Genomic DNA, 18,796 nt, shown 5'->3' with positions numbered 1-18,796 from the left:
TGCAGGTTACAGGCAGAGCCAACAAGCCACAGTCCTGCTGTGAGATGGCAAGTGGAGTGAGAAGGGAGGAGGAGCCAAGCCTGACTCCTGGGCGCTCTCCCCGGGGAAGAGGAGCCAGTCCTGGGGGGTGACCAGCAGGTAGACGGTATTGAGAGCTGGGAGACTATGGGATCACCCTGAGAAGAGAGGGCACACAGGAAGAAGAGGCTGAGGATTACCAGAGATCTGGAGGAGGAGGAGCAGGAGGTGGAAGGGAGAGAGAGGTGGGAGGGAATCCAGGAGAGGGCCTTAAATCCAGAGGAAAGCGTTTCAAGAAGGAATGTTTAAAAATGTACCTGGGAATTTGTTCTGATCAGGTATGGTAAGACACGCAGACAGGGAAATGACTGTCATGAAGGGAGAAGTTTTTACTCGGGGTTCCCCAGAATCAGGAGGCAGGGCGGGCAGGCAGAGGCACTTGGGGAAGCACCTGAGTGGTCAGGAGGCAGAGGGAGTGCAGGAAAGCATCAGCCAGAGCCTTTATTGTGGGAAGAAACGGGAGAGGCAGGAAAACAGACTAAGCAGCCTTAGGATTGGCTAGTTTGAACAATTTCAGTGGGCTCTGGAGTGGAGGGACTGTCCCCAGCTGTCTGGTACCTGGCCCTGGGGTGCTTAGGGTGGGGAATGTTAGCCTGGAGTGTAACAGCCCACAGAAGAGGTGTGGTGGGGTGTGGGCTCTGGATGGGGGAGTCTGCAAATGAAGGGTACGCTGACAGCACTAGCTGTTTGCTATCTCCAGGAATTAGCTAACTCTCCAAGGGGTAGTCAGCAAGGCTGGCCAGCAAGGCCCCAGATGCCAGAGCATCAGAAAATAAGAACAGAGAAAATAAGGAAATATAGTTAATGCAAGGAAGAAGTGCTCAATTGTATCATCTTGTCAAATACTGCTAAAAGTCTGAGTGAGATAAGAACAAAAATTTGGCCTTGAATTTGGCAAAATGGAACTCATTGGTGACCTTGCAAAAAGCCATTTCAGTTAAGCAGTGCGAGGGAAAGCTGGAATGGAACGGGCTCAGGAGAGAATGTGAGGAGAGCTCTAATGGAGCAGAGAAACAGAATGAGAATGCAGAGGAACCTGGGGTCCAAGGAGGTCTGTGTGTTTAATGCACAACATTAGGGCACATTTGTTTGCTGACAGCAATGACCCAGCAGGGAGGGGGAAATGAATGTGGCTGGCAAGGGATCATTATAGACAGAACTCCAGAACCCTGAAGAGGCAGGCTGAGAGGACTCCTCAGCTCCAAATTGACCTGAATTACAGCTTTAGTCTTCAAAATACATGAGATTTTTGCCTTCTATTTCATACACAGGCACACCCCACAGAACATATCCTCAAGTAATGTTTCCCCGGAAGAACCCTTCTGAGTTTTGGATATCCAAACTGCACACAGCTATTTCTCTCTCAATGCATTTTTCAGCTGATGTTTATACAAATAAAATTTTATCGAATCTTCAAAACTTAACGAAACGTAAACAAAATGACTTGCTAGAAAAGCTTCACGTGGCTTCTAAATACAATTAGTAGACCATCAGAGTCACCCTAGTCACTCTGCAAAGCTTTGGAGTATCAACAAAGAAGACGTACACATCTCATGGTGCTAGTCTAAGACATGCCACTGCTACTTAATTGTGAGATGCCCAAGAAGCAGGGTTTTAAAAAGCATTTTACATCCTAAGATGATATTTCTAACATATCTAGGTACCATACTGTGATTTAGGAAATTGGTATAGTTTTTCAATTGACTTCCTATTCCCTGTAATTTTTCCTACTTACAATAATAGGAAATAGGTTTTCCTTAGAGCAACCTCGGAGACAGTCTGACATTTCAGGCATAGGTTACTGACATTAACGGCAGATTACTTTCTAGCCTGTCTTAGTTTTAAATTTTTAAATACTTACCATGTAAATTACTTAAGTGCTGTTCTTCAAAATCTGAGAGTAAAATTGATGCTCTAGAAGGTTGTACCACAAATATTCTGCTGTTTTGCATCCCTTCTGTACAGAACTGGGGCTGTGCATACTTCAGTTTGAGAAGCTAGTAATAATGTGGTACTTGGAGTTGATCTGAAAAATTAAATGGAAAAATGAATTATCATTGTAATCCCCAGAAGCAACAAATTATTAAAAGCAGTTCCAAGGATATTTAAAAGGGGATCTTAAAAGTGATTTCAAAGGAGTCTGAAGGAATCCTAACGCAGAGCAGAAAGCAGAAATTTTTATTACCGTCCTACACAAACTTCCTTTACACTTTGGGAAGGACCAAAGTGGGCCCAGAGGCAGGATTCATGGCAAGAGACAGCAGCTGGGAGGGATGGAGGGTATGGCGAGAAAGGTGGCTTTGAAAACGCAAGATCCCCAGGTACCGATTATTCTCATCTTAAGAAGTGAACTTAGCGTTTCAAGTACCCGTCAGAGAGCTCCTGAACAGGCTCCTAAGAAACGTAGCCACACCCCGAAGAAGGGCGCGGGGACCTCAAAAATGCGAAGCCCGCCCGCACCGCGCATGCCCGCAGGGCAGGGACCTGGGGCAAGGCGAGAGGGGGCGGGGCGCCCGAGCTGGGGGAGGGCCTGCGGGGGGGAGAGCATGGCCACGTTGCGCAGGCTGCGAGAGGTGCCTCGGCACTTGCTGGTCTGCGAGAAATCCAACTTCGGCCACGACAAGTCGCGCCACCGGCATCTTGTGGAGACGCACTATCACAATTACAGGGTGAGTACCACCCCCTGCGCCAGCCGGACCGCGCACCATCCCCGCTGCTGGAAGAGGCTGGGGGAGAACCGCGCTCTGCCCGGCGTGGTCGGCCAGCCCGCGACGCGCGAGGGGGCGGGGCTTCTCGCCGGCATGCTGGGAGCTGTAGTCTCTTAACCGTTCCAGAGCGGTGGCTGGCAGAGCTGCAGGACTACAACTCCCAGGATGCGCCGGGCTCAGGGCGGTGTCCAATCGTCGGAGGGAGGGGCAGGGCGATGTGCCCCTAGCCTTGTCCCAGGCGCTGGCGTCTGCTTCCTCTGGTCCCTAGCCCGTCCCCGCCCCAGTTGGTGGCCTCCCCGGGAGGGACGGGAGAGCAGGGTCGGGGCTAGGGAGTTAGGAGAGTGCGCGGGCCGGCCGCAAATCGAGGCCACATCGCGCCCTTCCCCACCACTGGATTCCTTCTCCCACCCGCTTGCCTTTAGATCTTTCCAGAGCATCGTCCCGAGTTCCGGCCCAGGGAGCTACTGGCTTTTCTAAAGTGCTTTTGGGAACGGGTCTGATACCTGAGAAACTTTCCGCTTTGCCTGCCGCCCTCGGCGTTCTCCCGCGAGGCACACCGTTTCGGCAGCCTTTAGCGGAAATTCGCCCTGCTGACCCTACTCGCAAGCACAGCTTCAGAGCAACTCTGGCTGTTGCTTCATGAAAATGTCACCCTCGCGGGGCGCCTTTTTCACGGATGTGGAAGTTGAGGCATCAGTGAGGTTAATTATGGGTTTATCCGGCATCTGCTGAGAGTTGAGAACAGCCCACACTCCCAGTCCGGTGTTTAGTGAGCTGTTTTCACCAACCCATGTAAGTGGCGAGGCCCCCAAAAAATCAGCCTTAGGATGATAATGGTTTAAGCCTTTTACACTTTCCATTCATGAGCCTAATCTCAACTCAGGCCTGACTGGCCGGTTTCTCAGACGCGGTGGTGACCCTGATCCTCCGGATCCACCGGAGCAGGCAGGTGTGCAAGGTGTGGAGCACTTGGGCAGCATTTGAAGCCTGTCAGCTCTAACGTCCCTGCTTTGGATGGAAAGCTCGTCACAGACAGCAGTCAGGGATGCGCACCTCATCTCCCGTCTGGAAAATAGAAACGTCCAGCAGCACTTCCGCTTCCCTGTAACCTCTTGCTAATTGATGTCCCTAAATTCCTTATGGCCTAAGGGGCAGTTCCTTTGATTCTAGCCTGGCACCAGGATAAACAGATCTAGGGGCATTCGACTGTACTATATTTCCCTATAAATTGATTGGAGTAGTGACAGGAGCTGGACATGAAATACACTGCTCAGTTGAGAAGGAGAAAACGCAAACAAGACCTTTCCATTTAAATTGCTTTGCTCATTCAACTCTGCTGTACTCTGCATTTGAATATACAAATGAAAAACTTGAATTGTCACATTTGTCTTTTCCTGAGATTTGGTAAGTTGACAGTTTTGTTGAAACCTGTGGAGGAGTCGTCAGCAGCCTTCATGATGTTCTCTCATCCCTAAAAACCTGGGTGTCGATCCACATGAAAATAAGATTTGTTTATATTACACATTCCATTAGGTTTCATTTCTGATTCCTGAATGTGGGATACTGTCAAAAGAACTGAAAAACCTGGTCATGGAAACTGGACCCTATTACTTTGTGAAGAATTTACCTCTCCATGAGTTAATTACTCATGAGTTCATCAATACTTTTGTAAAGAAAGGTAAGAAAAACCGTGTAGTCTGTGGGAGTGGCAAGATGAGGAAGCGTGGGTGGGCCACATCCGCAGTGCTAGGGTTCTGCTGTTTTAAATGGGGCCTGTGGTCAGGTGCGTGCATCACTGCCCCATCCCTCAGTATTCTCATCCCACTCTTGCATGTGCCCTCACTGTGTGGTGGCTTCTGGTTACCCTTGTCCACAAGTGTTGCGTGGGGATGCTGTAACATGGGAGGATCCCTCCTGTGAAAACGAGGATTCGTGGAGAGGAGAGTCTTTCCCTCTGTGTTCACACACACTGCTGCTGAGTGCGTGGCTGCAGGGCCCACTGTGCTCCCGGCCGCCCAAGCGTCTGTCTCAGAAGCTTGCCCTCTTGGCGCGACCACAGCAGCACTGCACGGAGCCGGGTGCTCATTGGGGTTTGGTGTTGTCTTAGATTTTGTGACTCTCACCCTCCTCTGCTTACCCCATTCCCACTCATGTCTGCTGGGTTGATTGATTTGTTCCAGTTTTTTCCTTGGAGCCATTTGTTTGTCACTGTGTTTCAGCATCTTTACGGATTCCACCCTCACTATGTAAGTCACTGTGCAGGAGCCACTTACCTCATAGGAGGCCCCATGTCTGTCCTCTTCGGTGGGGCTGTGAAGAGTCCTCGTTAGTTGTAGCTCCTCTCATTCTGGGGTGGCCGGGGCTGCTTGCGAAGCTGACGTCGGTCGGGTGTTGTCGACATTATTCCTTCCGTCTGTTTTGAAGTTCGGGCCTCCTGTGTTAATAGTGTGGACGCTGGCTGCAGCAGGCACTTTTACATGTCTTACCCACTTGAACCCTTGCGACAGCTCCATGAAGTCAGCCTGGGATCCCCACCTTACAGGGGAGGAAATTGAGGCTGGGAGAGATTGAGTAGCTCTCTTAACTTCACAAGTTCCTGGCACATTTTCAGTCTTAACCTGGAACGGTGCGTCTCAGGTGTGTACACTTGTGCTTTGTGCCTGTCTGCCAGCATCCCCAAAGGCCCCTGCTCCATCCCAAGTCCGTCTGCTTGATAGGAGGCCGTGTGCACAAGCAGGCCCTGGGCGGGCTTGCGCTAGCTGCCCCAGGCCGTCCCTGTCCTCCGGCTTAGCCTTGGCGGGCCTTAGTTTATCGAGCGAGCCGTAGCAGTGACCTGCAGATTTGTTAGCATGTGGAAATAATCCACTAGCTTTTGGCAGGTGTGGTTTTCTGTCTTAATTTCCCCTCTGGGCTTTCTCTTACAGGCTCATGCTGTGCGCTGACATACAATACAAATATTGATGAAGACAACACTGCTGCCCTGCTGCCCAACGGTAACCACGTGCATTTTTCTTCTTTTATTATACAAGAAATACATACTGTAAGGGGAAAAAAGTCAGACTGTACCGCTGTGTGTAAAGTAAAAGTCCCCCTTTCATCCCCATGCCTCCCAGCCCACTCCCCTTCTTAGGAGGAGCGTTGTTAAATGGTTGGTGTTTATTCTTCTAGACATTTTCTATGAGTTTATAAACACGTGTAAAGGTTGTTCTTTTTTTAAAAAATATAAATTAAATCATACTACATTGTTGCTCAGTTTGCTTTTTTCCCAAGCTGTAAGGGGATATCTTTCCATCTCACTGCATATAGTTCTAACTTAGTACTTTTAAAGTTTGGAAGGTGTTCCAAAGGAGAGGTGTATCATGATTTAACTATTCCTTCTTTAATAGGAATTTAGATAATTTCTAGTTTGACTGTTATAAATAATATCCTTGTCTGTATAATGTATAAGTAATACCCTTGTATTATAAATAAGGTATAAGTATGTATAAATAATATCCTTGTATTATAAATAACCTTGTATGCAGTTTATTACACTGATATCTAGCTGCTCAATTTGCTGTGCTTTCTTTTAGTCAGAGAACATGTGTCATATTTTTAACATCTCTTATGGGAATGATTATTTGATTTATAGGGAAATTAATTTTATCACTGGATAAAGACACTTATGAAGAAACTGGACTTCAGGGTCATCCATCTCGGTATTCTGGCAGAAAAATCATGAAATTTAGTAGGTATTATGCTCACTCCATTAGTTTCTAACAAGTCAATGATCTTCCATAGCAATTTAAATTTAAATGATTGAATTGCTTGTACTCTCTTTGGCTGGAAAAAGTATGGCTTTTTCATACTTTGAAAACTTCTGACTCGAGGGGCTTGGGCTTTGGAGAGGATAAGATAGTGCCGTTACGTGTATTTCTCTTCAGCTGTGGGCTACGTCTTATAAAGATCGTAGAATTGGAATGATCTGTTTGATATATATGTTTTGGGTGAAAAATTCAAACTAGTGAACCCAAGATAAGAGTTTGCAACTTGGGCTGGCCCAGTGTTTGCATGTTGCACTTCAGCAGCCCAGGTTCACCGGTTCAGATCCCAGGTGTGGACCTGTGCACCGCTTGTCAAGCCACGCTGAGGCAGGCGTCCCACATATAAAGTAGAGGAAGATGGGCACAGATGTAAGCTCAGGTCCAATCTTCCTCAGCAAAAAGAGGAGGATTGGCAGCAGATGTTAGCTCAGGGCTAATCTTCCTCAAAAAAAAAATTAAAAACATCTACAACTTTTTCTTAATAAAGAGTTTCCTTTTATTTATCCAAGTCTTTATGATTCCTAGTAGAAATTCACCCCTGAGTGAAGAGATGTGGTTCTGCTGACAGTGTCTGGCTTGAACATCAGTGTTAAGGCTGCCACATCCATAGGTAGATTAGAGTTGACCTCCCAAGGACCTCTGCCCTTGGTCTTTGACCTAGGACAAGTATGAATTTAAAACTTCTGTTGGTATTAGCTGTCAGTGCTAGGCCCATTAAAAGCAGAGTTTTGATTTGGTAAACCAAAGGGAGTGCAAGAAGAACAAAATAATTTTTACTAACCATAAAATTTCCAAAAAGTCTGATGTTTTTAATACAGTACTTTTTCTACAGTGCAAATTGTGTATATTTGAATGAACTGTTTATTCCTCTTCCCATTTTTTAAGTTGTTTCCATTGATTTGATGGATTTATCCTGTAACCTGGATTCTAAGAAGTATAAACGAATATCTTGGTCCTTCAAAGAAAAGAAGCCTTTGAAATTTGATTTTCTTTTGGCTTGGCATCATACAGGTAATGGAGAATAAGTTATATAATGATACAATGATTTTGAAATGTACGTGTTAATTAAAGGAGAGTAATGGAGGATTGAATGGTGGTTAATCCCTGTGGTCAGAGAAGTTGTGTACAACCACATGTAAACATTATTAAGGAAGCTGCCTTGGCACCTCAGACATCCCCGACAGCCGTGGTTCAGGATAATCTAGGTGTGCAGCCATCTGCCTCCATCTTCTTGGGTTGTATGTAGATCCAGAGATCTTGAGAGTGGCTTCAGAGCAGCTACCCCTTATCTGTTTCTCCCCTTCCTTCCTCCTGCTTACCTCAAACAACCTTGGCTGTAATATTTTAAAATAACAGCAATTTTAGTTACATACACAAACTGCTTATTCATTATTACAGGGTAGTAATCAGGCATACTGTTAAAAGTCAGATTAAATTTGTTGTAACTCTTAATTGATTAGAACACTAAATTTAATTAAAAGTCTGATGGTCACCAAACGCGTTAATCTACTCACAACTGCCATGTGCCTCACTCTTTTTAGATGTATATCTTTGGCCCATCCCAAGATGATAATGCATCAAATCATCACAATATGATGGTGTACTACTCTCTTTTGGAGCATAGGGAAGCACATAGGTCCATTTTGGAAATATGCCCATCTGTCTGCTCCTCATGGGAAGTTTCTGGTCATTGAGTGCTCCAAGTTGCTTGCATGAGGCCTAGGTTTGTAATACTTTGGTGCTTCTCCTTCTGCTTATGGTAGAGATACAAAAGGGCAGAGAGACTAGCATTTCAATTGCATGAAGTCTTTATTGAGGACCATCTGTGCATTGGGTTCTGAAGAGCTCTGGGTTCCTAAGACTCCTAATTATTTTAAGGTCTTGTCAGGAACTTTGAAAGGTCTGAGATTTTATCCTACTTGCAAGCTAAGAAGTTAGCCTGCAGTTTCAAGGATGCTGGTAGAAGACACAAGACACCTGGGTCAGAGACAAAGGACTTAATTACTCACAGCAATAGCAGTAGCCAGAGTGTCGGCATTTGCATCAGTTCACCAAGTCTGCGTTCCTGCAGATGATACAGAGTAGGTCAGATGATGCCAGCACAGTGAGCTCTGTTACAGGAGAGGAACCCAGAGCTTAAGGAACGCAATCTTTTTTTACGAACGTGAAAATCCACTAATTGAACCATGGTATAATGAAGCCTCAACCTTTATGCATATGAAAACCCATATATCCAAACCAGTGATTTGAATATATAAAATATTTCAATGAAAATTTCATTGCTTCTTTTTAAAGAAGATGGAACTTTTACATTAACTTTATTTTATTTTTTAAAGATTGGCACCTGGACTAGCATCGGTTGCCAATGCTTTTCTTTTTCCTTCTTTTCCCTAAAGACCCCCAGTACATAGTTGTATATTGTAGTTGTGGATCCTTCTGGTTGTGCCGTGTGGGATGCTGCCTCAGCATGACCTGATGAGCAGTGCCCTGTCCATGCCCAGGATCCAGACCCATGAAACCCTGGGCCACCAAAGCAGAGCGCATGAACCTAACCACTGGGCCATGGGGTGGCCCCTCCATTGTTTTAAAGAAAAACTTGTTTCCTATCTGAACAGGCATTTTGTTATTTACTAATGGTTTTAACAACTGTCAGGTGGCCACAGGCTAGTTTTAAAAACTTTACACATACACATACATGTGCATATTTCACTTACTCTGATAACTTCCTTAAAAAAAATTGCCCCAAATTGGTCCTTCTTTCATCCTGTGCTTTTAGTGCTAGAAAGAACCTTCAACATCATCTAATTTAACTCTTTCTATAATCGATAAAATTGAAGACAGAGAAAATTACATAACTTGTCCACCCTAGAAGACAGGATTCCCAAATGTCAGATCCATTTTCCACATCTGCAATTTAGACTAATATGTCTTTTTTTTTTTTTTTTTTTAATCTCTTACTATCCATTATTGTACTTAAGTTGTTAGAGAAAGAGAAATCCTGGCTGGTTGCTCAAACTTTGTAAGTTTGCAATTTATACTTCACTATAAGCTCAGGGTCCGGTCCTGAGTTTTCAGATATAAATAGTCAAGGTTTTTAGACCACCCAGGGGTCACCTCTTGAGAGGGAGCTTCCTTCTCTCCTAATAGAAAGCAGCCGTCCCAAAAACAGCAGTACCCCCTAAGTCACTCTGTCCTTTTGCCTCTACTTGTTTTTTTTCAGAGCCTTATCAGTATGTAAATTTTATTTTTCAAAAGACTATTCTGAGCATTTTTATAAATGTCTCGGTGCACATGTTCACGAGTTTCTCTAGTTAAAAATTCCTAATATAAAGTATAATTATTGTTTTGTACAATGTTTGTTTAGATTTTCTCACAGGCTTTATCATTTTCTTTGCTCACCGTTTCATTGTTGTTGTTATTTAGGTTTTTTAATTGAGGAACATTGGTTTATAACACGATAGAAATTTCAAGTGTACATCATTATATTTCGTTTCCTTTTTTTTCTTCTTCTCCCCGAATCCCCCCGGTACATAGTTGTATATTCCAGTTGTAGGTCGTTCTAGTTGTGCTATGTTTCAGTTTCTGTATATCGGATGTTTTATACCAGTCAGTAAGCCTGCTGGTGACCTTTGCCTTGGAGAGAAGGTGGGAGGGAGACATTATTTCTGTTACACCGGACAGTAAGCAAGCCTGCCCTGTGATCCAGAAGGGGCCACTACTTCTGTCTTCCAGGGTTTTTGAAAAATCCTTGAAAAAACACTGGATTTTACTGGGTTTTCAAAGACAAGCCTTAAGGAGGTTCTGTCTTCTTCTCTTTCCTTTATAGAGATTGTGCATATATGCTCCTTTTCCTGTAGAGCTCACTAATTTCATTTATACATAAATAATACTTTTGGTGTCATTTATTAAGTCAAAATTTTCTTATTAGAGCAAATGATGAAACTAGTATGGGTTGAATCTGAAAGTATTATGCTTTTCCAGGAAAGTGTGAAAGAAGATGAATGTTTGCAGAACTTTTGTCAGAAGGAGCTGAAAGCAACTTAAGTGATTTTAATTTGAATGCAGCTTTGCACAATTTCCTTCTGTTTTCCTTAATCTTACCTGCTTCCTGTAACTCTCACTTGGGAATGGGGTAGTTTCAGGGATTCAGAGGACTTGTTTACAATATTCAAAAGGACTTATATGGTTTGTTTTAAGGTGCAGAAGAATCAGCGATGATGTCATACTTTTCCAGTTACCGAATTCAAGAGCATCAGCCAAAAATAGCCGTGAGCACGATGACAGATCTGCAGTGCCCAGTGCTGCAGAGCAGTGAGCTCGGGGGCAAGCCCGAGGTGGCCTGCGGGGCTCGGGAGCTCCTTGATTGGCTGGGCGCCGTCTTCAGTGACGTCGAGCTGTGCGTAGGAGAGCTCCTGGGGCTTGGACGGCTCTGGCTTCTGGTTTTTGATAGGGGCTTAATACTTTGAAAGTGATCATGTGGTAGATATAACTGTGTTTCCTTTTTTTTTGTGACAGAAATAATGAGCCTAATAACTTCATATCAACCTATTGCTGTCCTCAGCCAAGCACAGTGGTGGCAAAAGCCTATTTGTGTACAATCACTGGTTTCATACTTCCGGAGAAGATATGTCTCCTGTTGGAACAGCTGTGGTGAGAACACTTTTTGCCTTTTATGTCTTGCTTGTCTGTGCCAACTTGACGTTTTAGGGGCAGTTCTGCCGTTCCAGATTGCAGGGTCCTCTCATACACGTTTCCCCTTTTTCCTAGCTTGGGCTCACAGTGTAGTAACATTATCATCTTATCATCTTAAATGACATAATTATCCTTGCTGAGAGGAAAATTCTGCTGCCACGTCCTTGTCCTTATGAAAGGACAGAGAGCAGGGCTTAATCGTGGTTCTTGAAAACAAGCTGCTCATTTTTCTTATTCTGCTCCCCCGGACCATTTTGGTGCAGTTGAAGTTGTAATATCACTTAAGAAAACAGCAATACTCTATAGAACACATTATGATCTATTTTAAATATTGGAGTTCTGCAAGATGTTTCTTTTTGAAATGGGTGGAAAAAAGGAATTGACCATCTCTGAATCCAAATCGTATCTAAGGTCTGTTCCAGCTCTAACACCCTGTGAATCACTGAGCATCAGGAACATGGCGAGGGTTGTAGGAAGTAGTATGGGATTTTTCATTTGGGAGGTATTCTACAAATAAAACACTACGTTGTAGCGAATGCCAGGAAGCTCAGACCCCATGTTGCAAAGACGATAAAGCGATCATCGAGCCTTCTCAGTCTTCACGCTACAGTGTCTCGGATTTAAGTCTCGAGAGTTTTCCTTTTTCAACCCAACATCTTTTTTCACATCTGTTAGTGTTTTTACTACTTTGATTTTCCTCAATAAGAACGTTGAATTTTTAAAAATTGGATGAATTATTCTGCAGTGTTTCAGTTAACAGAGACTCTGAAAACAGCGCTGTTAGAGGAGGGAAGCTGTTCTTACACACTTTGTGGGTTTTTGTTCTTTGAACCTTAGATGACCTTCCACAGCGAGGGCAGGAGCAGCTCAGGTTTGTTTTGCATGTTGTGTATTGGTTAACCTTTATTGAATTCACAGTACTGCATCAGGAATTTAATTTGCGTCTTCTAGTTTTTATAAATAAAAACTAAGGTCTAAGCTTCATTGGAACATCAGAAATACCACTTGTCCTGAATGAGTAAAAGAAATGTGAACATTCCTCACTCTCTCTTTTTGTTAAGAATCATCTTTCTTTTTCAGTCGCTACTTCGATGAGCCAAAGTTAGCTCCTTGGGTTACGTTGTCGGTTCAAGGCTTTGCAGACAGCCCTGTTTCCTGGAGAGAAAAGGAACATGGTTTTCGAAAAGGAGGAGAACATTTATACAACTTTGTGATTTTTAATAATCAGGACTATTGGCTTCAGATGGCTGTGGGGGCAAATGATGACTGTCCACCATAAAAAAATACAGACTTTAAAATCGTGTTTGTGCGTATGCTTGTTCTCAGCTTTCTTAGTGGTCCAAGGGCTGTGTGTTCACTCAGGCTTATGTGATGACGATGTTTCTTAGATCAGCATTTATTAGCATTCTGCTCTGGACTCGGGCCCTTCCTGTGACTGCAGCTGGGCCTGTCATCCAGTGACCAGCTGGTAGCTGATTTCTCCCTGGCAGTGTAAGCACAGGGGTTTGGGGTCACTCTGTGGTAGAGTGGGCCAGTGGTTTTTGGACCATTGGGTAAGGTGTGTGCTGCTACTCAGGCACACGATTACAGCACTTCCACAGAATGATAAAAAAATTCTTATACTTAACAGAGCTAGTCCCTGCCTTCACTGCTGTTCGTATGTTACCTCATTTAATTCTCACGTCAGCCGTATGAGGGAACAGCTGCAGAGTATAAAGAAGCTGCCAGGGTCACACTGCTCGTGGGTCTGACACTTGAGCTCAGGCCAGCCGGTTCCTAAGTATGTTCTCGCTCTCCTGCCTCTGGATCAGGAAGGATATTTGCATACTGTATACTGATAAAGAACAAATTGAAAGAATTTTTTTCCAGCTATATGGCTGATAAGGACCAGCTGAAACAACCAAAACTTCTGGAATACAAATTAAGAACCATTTTTAAAAACAGATCAATGAGCTGCAAGACAATTAAGAATTCTCAAAGGCTAAATAAATAAAAAGTTTTTAATGGAAGTAGAAACCCAAAGAAATAATTAGGGCACTGATGCCACTTTTCACCCTTAGGATATTTGCTAAATGTCAAATTTGAAGCTTTTTTTTTTTTTTGAGGAAGATTAGCCCTGAGCTAACTGCTGCCAATCCTCCTCTTTTTGCTGAGGAAGACTGGCCCTGAGCTAACATCCATACCCATCTTCCTCTACTTTATACATGGGACGCCTACCACAGCATGGCTTTTGCCAAGCAGTGCCGTGTCCACACCTGGGATCCAAACCGGCGAACCCCAGGCCGCCGAGAAGCAGAACGTGCGAACTTAACCACTGCGCCACTGGGCCGGCCCCTCAAATTGAACTTTGCTTCTCACAGCCTGGTGTGGGGAACAGGCAGGAGGACAACAGACAAAGCTGAGGGCCTGCTCAAGGTGGGAGGGCTCATAGGAGGCTGGGTAAAGATGAGACCCCAAAGGGGTAGCCATAGAGTCAGAGTGAACTGTGAGCAAACCTGTCTGCCTCCCCCACCCCCCTCCCACTCCCGGGGGCAGCAAGGAAGATTGTCCTGAGAGAAAACATCTTCCCTGAGAGTGTATATGTAACCACAAGCAGCCCTGAAGCTGGTTTGTTCACACAACCTGTGTAGTCTAAAAAAGTCTCAAACTGGAAATTTAAAGTGAGGCCAAGTTTTTAATGCCTTCCAGTGAGTGGCAGAAGCAAAACAGATTATCTTTGGAGGAACTCAGAGATAGTTGCAAGGAATATAAGTTCACAATAAAAAAAATCAACATGTAAAATAGGCAAGAACCAGCAGAAGGAATGGACAGAAGAAGCGGGTCTCCAAAGATTTAAGATATTAGAGTTACCAAACACAATATAGACTAGGTTTTATATTTAAAGAAATAAGGAGGATTAAAGAGCATGAGTGTAAAAATAACCAGGAAGATTGGGAAAAGTTCCAAATGGAAATCTAGGAACAAAAAAATGCTGTAATTGAAAGTTTTGTGGATTGGCTTAACAGTAAACTAGACATCACTGGAAAGAAAATAGTAGATATGAAGAAATAAAGATGTTTTCAGACTTGCAGAAGCTGAAAGACTTTTATCACCAGCAGACCTGTACTTCAAGGAAAGTTAAAGGAGGTTCTTCACGCAGAAGAAAAAGGATACCAGGTGTAAATCTGGATCTACACAAAGGGATGAAGAGCACTGGAAATAGTAACAATATGGGTAAATACCTGATTTATTATTATTCAAACCTCTTTAAAAGATAGTAGTTTAAAGAAAAATAGCATTGTGGACTTTATTATATATGTAAAAGTGAAATGGATGACAATAATAGCTTAAAGACTAGGAGGGGAGAGGTATACCACAAGCATAGCATTGTGGGGGTCTTGTACTATACATGAAATGATGTACTATCATTTGAATTTAGACTGTGATAAGTTAAAGATGTATACTATAAACCTTAAAACAATCACTAAAATAACAAACCCGGAAGTTACAGTTATCTAACAGAAGAGGTACAACGAAATCATAAAGTACTTGATTAATGAAAAAAATGACAGAAAAAAGTAAAAGAGAATAGAGAACAGATGGGACAAACAGAAAACAGATAGTAAGATGATAGACTCAAAACCAACCATGTCAATAATCACATTAAATATAAATAGCCTTAACACCCCAATTAAAAGGCAGAGATTGTCAGATTGGATTTAAAAAATAAAAAAGACCTGACTCTATTCTCCCTTCGTGAAATGTACTTTAAAGATACAGATAGGTCGAAAGTAAAAAGATGGAAGAAGATATACCATGATAACACTAGTCAAAGGGAAGCTGTGGGGGCTGTATTAATAGCAAAATAGACTTCAGAGCAAAGAATATTAACGAATTGAAGAAGGTGGTTTCGTACTGATAATATGGTCAGTTAATGAGTGTCATTAACATAATCCTATTTGTCTTTGCACCTAACAACAAAGCTTCAAAATACGTGAAGCAAGAACGAATAGAACTGCAAGGAGAAATAGACAAATATGCAATTATCAGATTTAAATACCCCTCTGTGATTGAGAGAACAAGTTGGCAGAAAGTCAGCAAAAATATAGTAGACTTCAACAGCAGTATCAACCAATTTCACCTGATTGATATAGAGCATTCTACCCTACCACAGCAGAATACAAATTTTTCTCAAGTGCATATGGAACATTTATGAAGATCACATTATGGCCCATTTAAAAATCTCAATAAAGTCATCATATAAAGGATGTTCTTTGTCCACAATGAATGAAATTAGAAATCAGTAACTCATCTTTGAAAATCTCCCAATATTTGGAAACTAACTCACAAGGCAACAAATCTAAAGGGAAATCAGAAAGTAATTTGAAATGAATAAAAAACAATTTGTGGGTTGCTGCTAATGCAGTACTTATGGGAAAACTGACAGCATTAAACACCTCTATTAGAAAGGAAGAAAAGTCTAAAATCAGTGACCTTAGTTTCCACTTTAAGAAATAAGAAAAAGAAGAGCAATTAAATCTAAAGGAAGCAGAAGAAAAGAGATCAAAGTGGCAATCGGTGAAATGAAAGATGAAACAATAGAGAAAAATCAGTGAGTTTGAAAGCTTGTTCTTTGGGAAAATCAATCAAATTGATAAATCTCCAGCCAGATTGGTAAGGGAAAAAAGAAGACATATTACCAATATAAGGAATGAGAGCAGTAACATCACTAAAGATCTTACAAGTGTTAGAATAGTAAGGGAATATTAAGAACACTTTTGTGCTCATATAGCAACAACATAGGTGAAATTGACAAATGCCTCGAAAGACAGACGTTACCAGAGCTCACTCAAGACGAAATAGGTAAAAGCTTCCTCTAATGAAAATCCAGACCCAGGCGGCTTCAGCGGTGAGTTTAGCAAACATTTGAAGAAATAATACCATTTCTCCACAAACTTCCAAAAACTCAAAGAGGAGAGAATACTTTCCAACTTGTTCTGTGAGGGCAACGTCACCCTGGTACCAAAATTACCCTGGTACCCTGGCTGGACAAACATTACAAGAAAAGAAAACTACAAAACAATATTCTCATGAACATAGATGCAAAAATTTTAAGTAAAAGTTTAGTCAATTGAATCCTATGATACAATGAAAGGCACCATATCGTAGTCCTGGGTTTATTCTGGGAATGCAGGGTTCATTTAACATTCACAGTAATTTCAATCAAGAGAGAAAAAGCATTTGATAAAATCCACCATCTATTTCTGATAAAAACTCAGGCAAACTAGGGATAAAGAGAACTTCCCCAATGTGATAGAAGGCATCTAAAAAAACCCAACGGTGAATATTATACTCAATTGTGAAAGACTGAATACTTTCCCCTTAATGTCAGGAATTGAATACTTTTCCCCCTAACATCACGAACAAATCAGGGATGTCTATTCAACATTGTACTGGAGATTCTAGACCGTGCAGTCGGGCAAGAAACAAAGGACATCCAAATTGGAAAGAAAAAATAAAATTGTCTTTCTTCACAGGGACATGATCATCTATGTAGAGAATGCAATGGAATCTACAAACAAGGTATTAGAATGAATAAAGGTTTATTAATGTTGCAGAATACAAAGCAATGTACAAAAGTCAGTTGTATTCCTGTATGCTAGCAGTGAACAATTAGAAATTGAAATTAAAAAAATTTACAATAGCAAAATATATAAAGTATTTAGGAATAAATCTGACAAAAAATGTGAAAGTCCTGTATACACTGAAAAACAACATATTGCTATGATAACTTAAAGACCGAAATGAATGGGGGTGTAAACCTTGTTCATGGGTTGGAAGACTCAGTACAGGCATGCATGCTGTAACGACGTTCTGGTCAGTGACCGTGGTCCCATGACATTAGTCCCATACAGCCTAGTGTGACTGGTCTATACCGTATAGGTTTGTGTAAGTGTTCTTACACAAAGTGTTCTGGTGTTCACACAACAAAATCGCCTAAGGACACGTTTCTCAGAACGTAGTCTTCTTGTTAAGCAACAGGGGACTGAATTGTTAAGATGTCGTACTCCTAAAACGCAGGTTCGGTATAGATTCAATACAATCCCAATCAAAACCCCCGCAGGCTGTGCGTGTGTGTGTGTGTGTGTGTAAACTGACAAGCTGACTCTAAACTTTTTGTAGGACTGCAACGGAGTCAGAGTATCCTCCAGGGCTGCTTTAGGAGTTGATAGTATATTCCCCAAAGCTCCCAGCTGCTCCACTCCTTCCCCACCATCCTGAGCAGGAAGTCAGGAGCGGTTTTATTTCAGCGTGCTCCTCCTGTAATCTGTAAGAGTGCGTGCCAACTGGGAGGAAGCGGGGTAATGAGGAATTCAATTTAGGAGGTGTCAGTTGAAGTTGGAAGTAAGATTTATTGCTGTAAATTCTTTAAAATAATTCAGGGTTGACTAGTTTTTTCAAACTATATCTTCTGGTTAACACCATGTTCAACTATTTTATATAAAATTAAAATTAAAATCTGATATAAAAAAGGGTTTTTAAAAGACTGAGTTGAGGAACTTATATGAATAGGAAAATAGACTTGTAGATCTTCAAGGAACGAGTGTCAAGAGGTTTCCGGGGAAAAAAAAAAAAAAGACCTACAAATTACCAAGGCAGTTTTCTTGAGTTTGGAGCAGAGGAAATGGTAGCACGGCAACCGACCAAAAGAGCTCTGCCAGCAGCATCCCTTTTAAGGAGCTAAGAGTGCGCTCAAATTCTTTTAGTGTAATTTGCTGGGACTTGGGGACCAGAGGGATCACTATAAGCATATTCTTCAGAATCCAGATTAGGGAAAAGTTTTATCCTTTGCGTGCAAAGTGACTGCTGTGTTCATCTTGATAAATAGATCAAATTAAACTATTTTTCAGGAAGCTTAGGGTGACCCGTCCATTTCTGAGGAAATGACCAGAGGTCAAAGATGATTATTTTCATCTCTCATAATTGAAGAAATATGTGTCTTGTTTTTCTATTTCCCAAGGTTGGGGTTTTCTTCTGCTTTCTGGCACATAGCCTCTAAACCTGTGTGCCATTTTCACCACAAAGATCTCTGGATTCTCCGGAGACAGAATCAGTAGGGGATATACATGTAATAAACATATATATTATATAGAGGTTAAACATATTTTAAAATATATTAACATTTTAGAAACATAAATATATGAATATATTTATATATTTGTTATATGTGTAATAAATATAAATATTTATTATGGTGTATTGGCTTACCCAATTATGGAGGCAAGAAGTCCCATGATATCTGCCATCTGCAAGCTGGAGACCCAGGAGAGCTGGTGGCGTGGTTCAGTCCAAGTGCAAAGGCCTGAGGACCAGGAGAGCCAGGGGTGGAAGTCCCAGTCCGAGGGCAGAAGATGCATGTCCCAGCTCAGCAGTGAGGCAGAGTGTGAATTCTCCATTTCTCAGCCTTTTTGTTCTCTTCAGGCCCTCGATGGATTGGATAAATCCCGGCCACACCGAGGGCAATCCACTGCACTG

At 42.4% G+C, this 18,796-nt stretch overlaps 1 protein-coding gene across 3 annotated transcripts; it reads left to right on the top strand.

Annotated features, from left to right (window-relative positions):
• The first annotated feature begins 2,604 nt into the window (after positions 1 to 2,604).
• RPP40 (ribonuclease P/MRP subunit p40) lies at positions 2,605 to 12,584 on the top strand. Of its 3 annotated transcripts, none has more exons than XM_008521678.2 (8): positions 2,605 to 2,747; positions 4,320 to 4,464; positions 5,711 to 5,779; positions 6,418 to 6,513; positions 7,475 to 7,600; positions 10,787 to 10,985; positions 11,105 to 11,239; positions 12,362 to 12,584. In XM_008521678.2, the coding sequence occupies exons 1-8, from the start codon at positions 2,625 to 2,627 to the stop codon at positions 12,558 to 12,560; spliced, it is 1,092 nt and encodes a 363-aa protein (XP_008519900.2). In that variant the 5' UTR covers positions 2,605 to 2,624; the 3' UTR covers positions 12,561 to 12,584. The 3 variants fall into 3 exon arrangements, with proteins under 3 accessions (XP_008519900.2, XP_070440084.1, XP_070440085.1); XM_070583983.1 differs by lacking the exon at positions 2,605 to 2,747 and adding an exon at positions 2,902 to 3,578; XM_070583984.1 differs by lacking the exon at positions 2,605 to 2,747 and adding an exon at positions 2,913 to 3,578 and having other exon boundaries at positions 3,670 to 4,464.
• Positions 12,585 to 18,796: the final 6,212 nt, after the last annotated feature.

This window comes from Equus przewalskii, chromosome 19 (genome assembly GCF_037783145.1).
Source record: "Equus przewalskii isolate Varuska chromosome 19, EquPr2, whole genome shotgun sequence".
NCBI lineage: Eukaryota > Metazoa > Chordata > Mammalia > Perissodactyla > Equidae > Equus > Equus przewalskii.
This window is presented reverse-complemented; position numbering and strand designations above follow the sequence as displayed.

Bases quoted from the DNA above. Each gene is read 5' to 3' on its own strand.
- RPP40 (XM_008521678.2), top strand. From the start codon at position 2,625: ATGGCCACGTTGCGCAGGCTGCGAGAGGTGCCTCGGCACTTGCTGGTC. The intron at 6,514-7,474 runs GTAGGTATTATG...CCATTTTTTAAG, and splicing joins CAGAAAAATCATGAAATTTA to TTGTTTCCATTGATTTGATG. The intron at 10,986-11,104 runs GTGCGTAGGAGA...TTTTTGTGACAG, and splicing joins GTCTTCAGTGACGTCGAGCT to AAATAATGAGCCTAATAACT.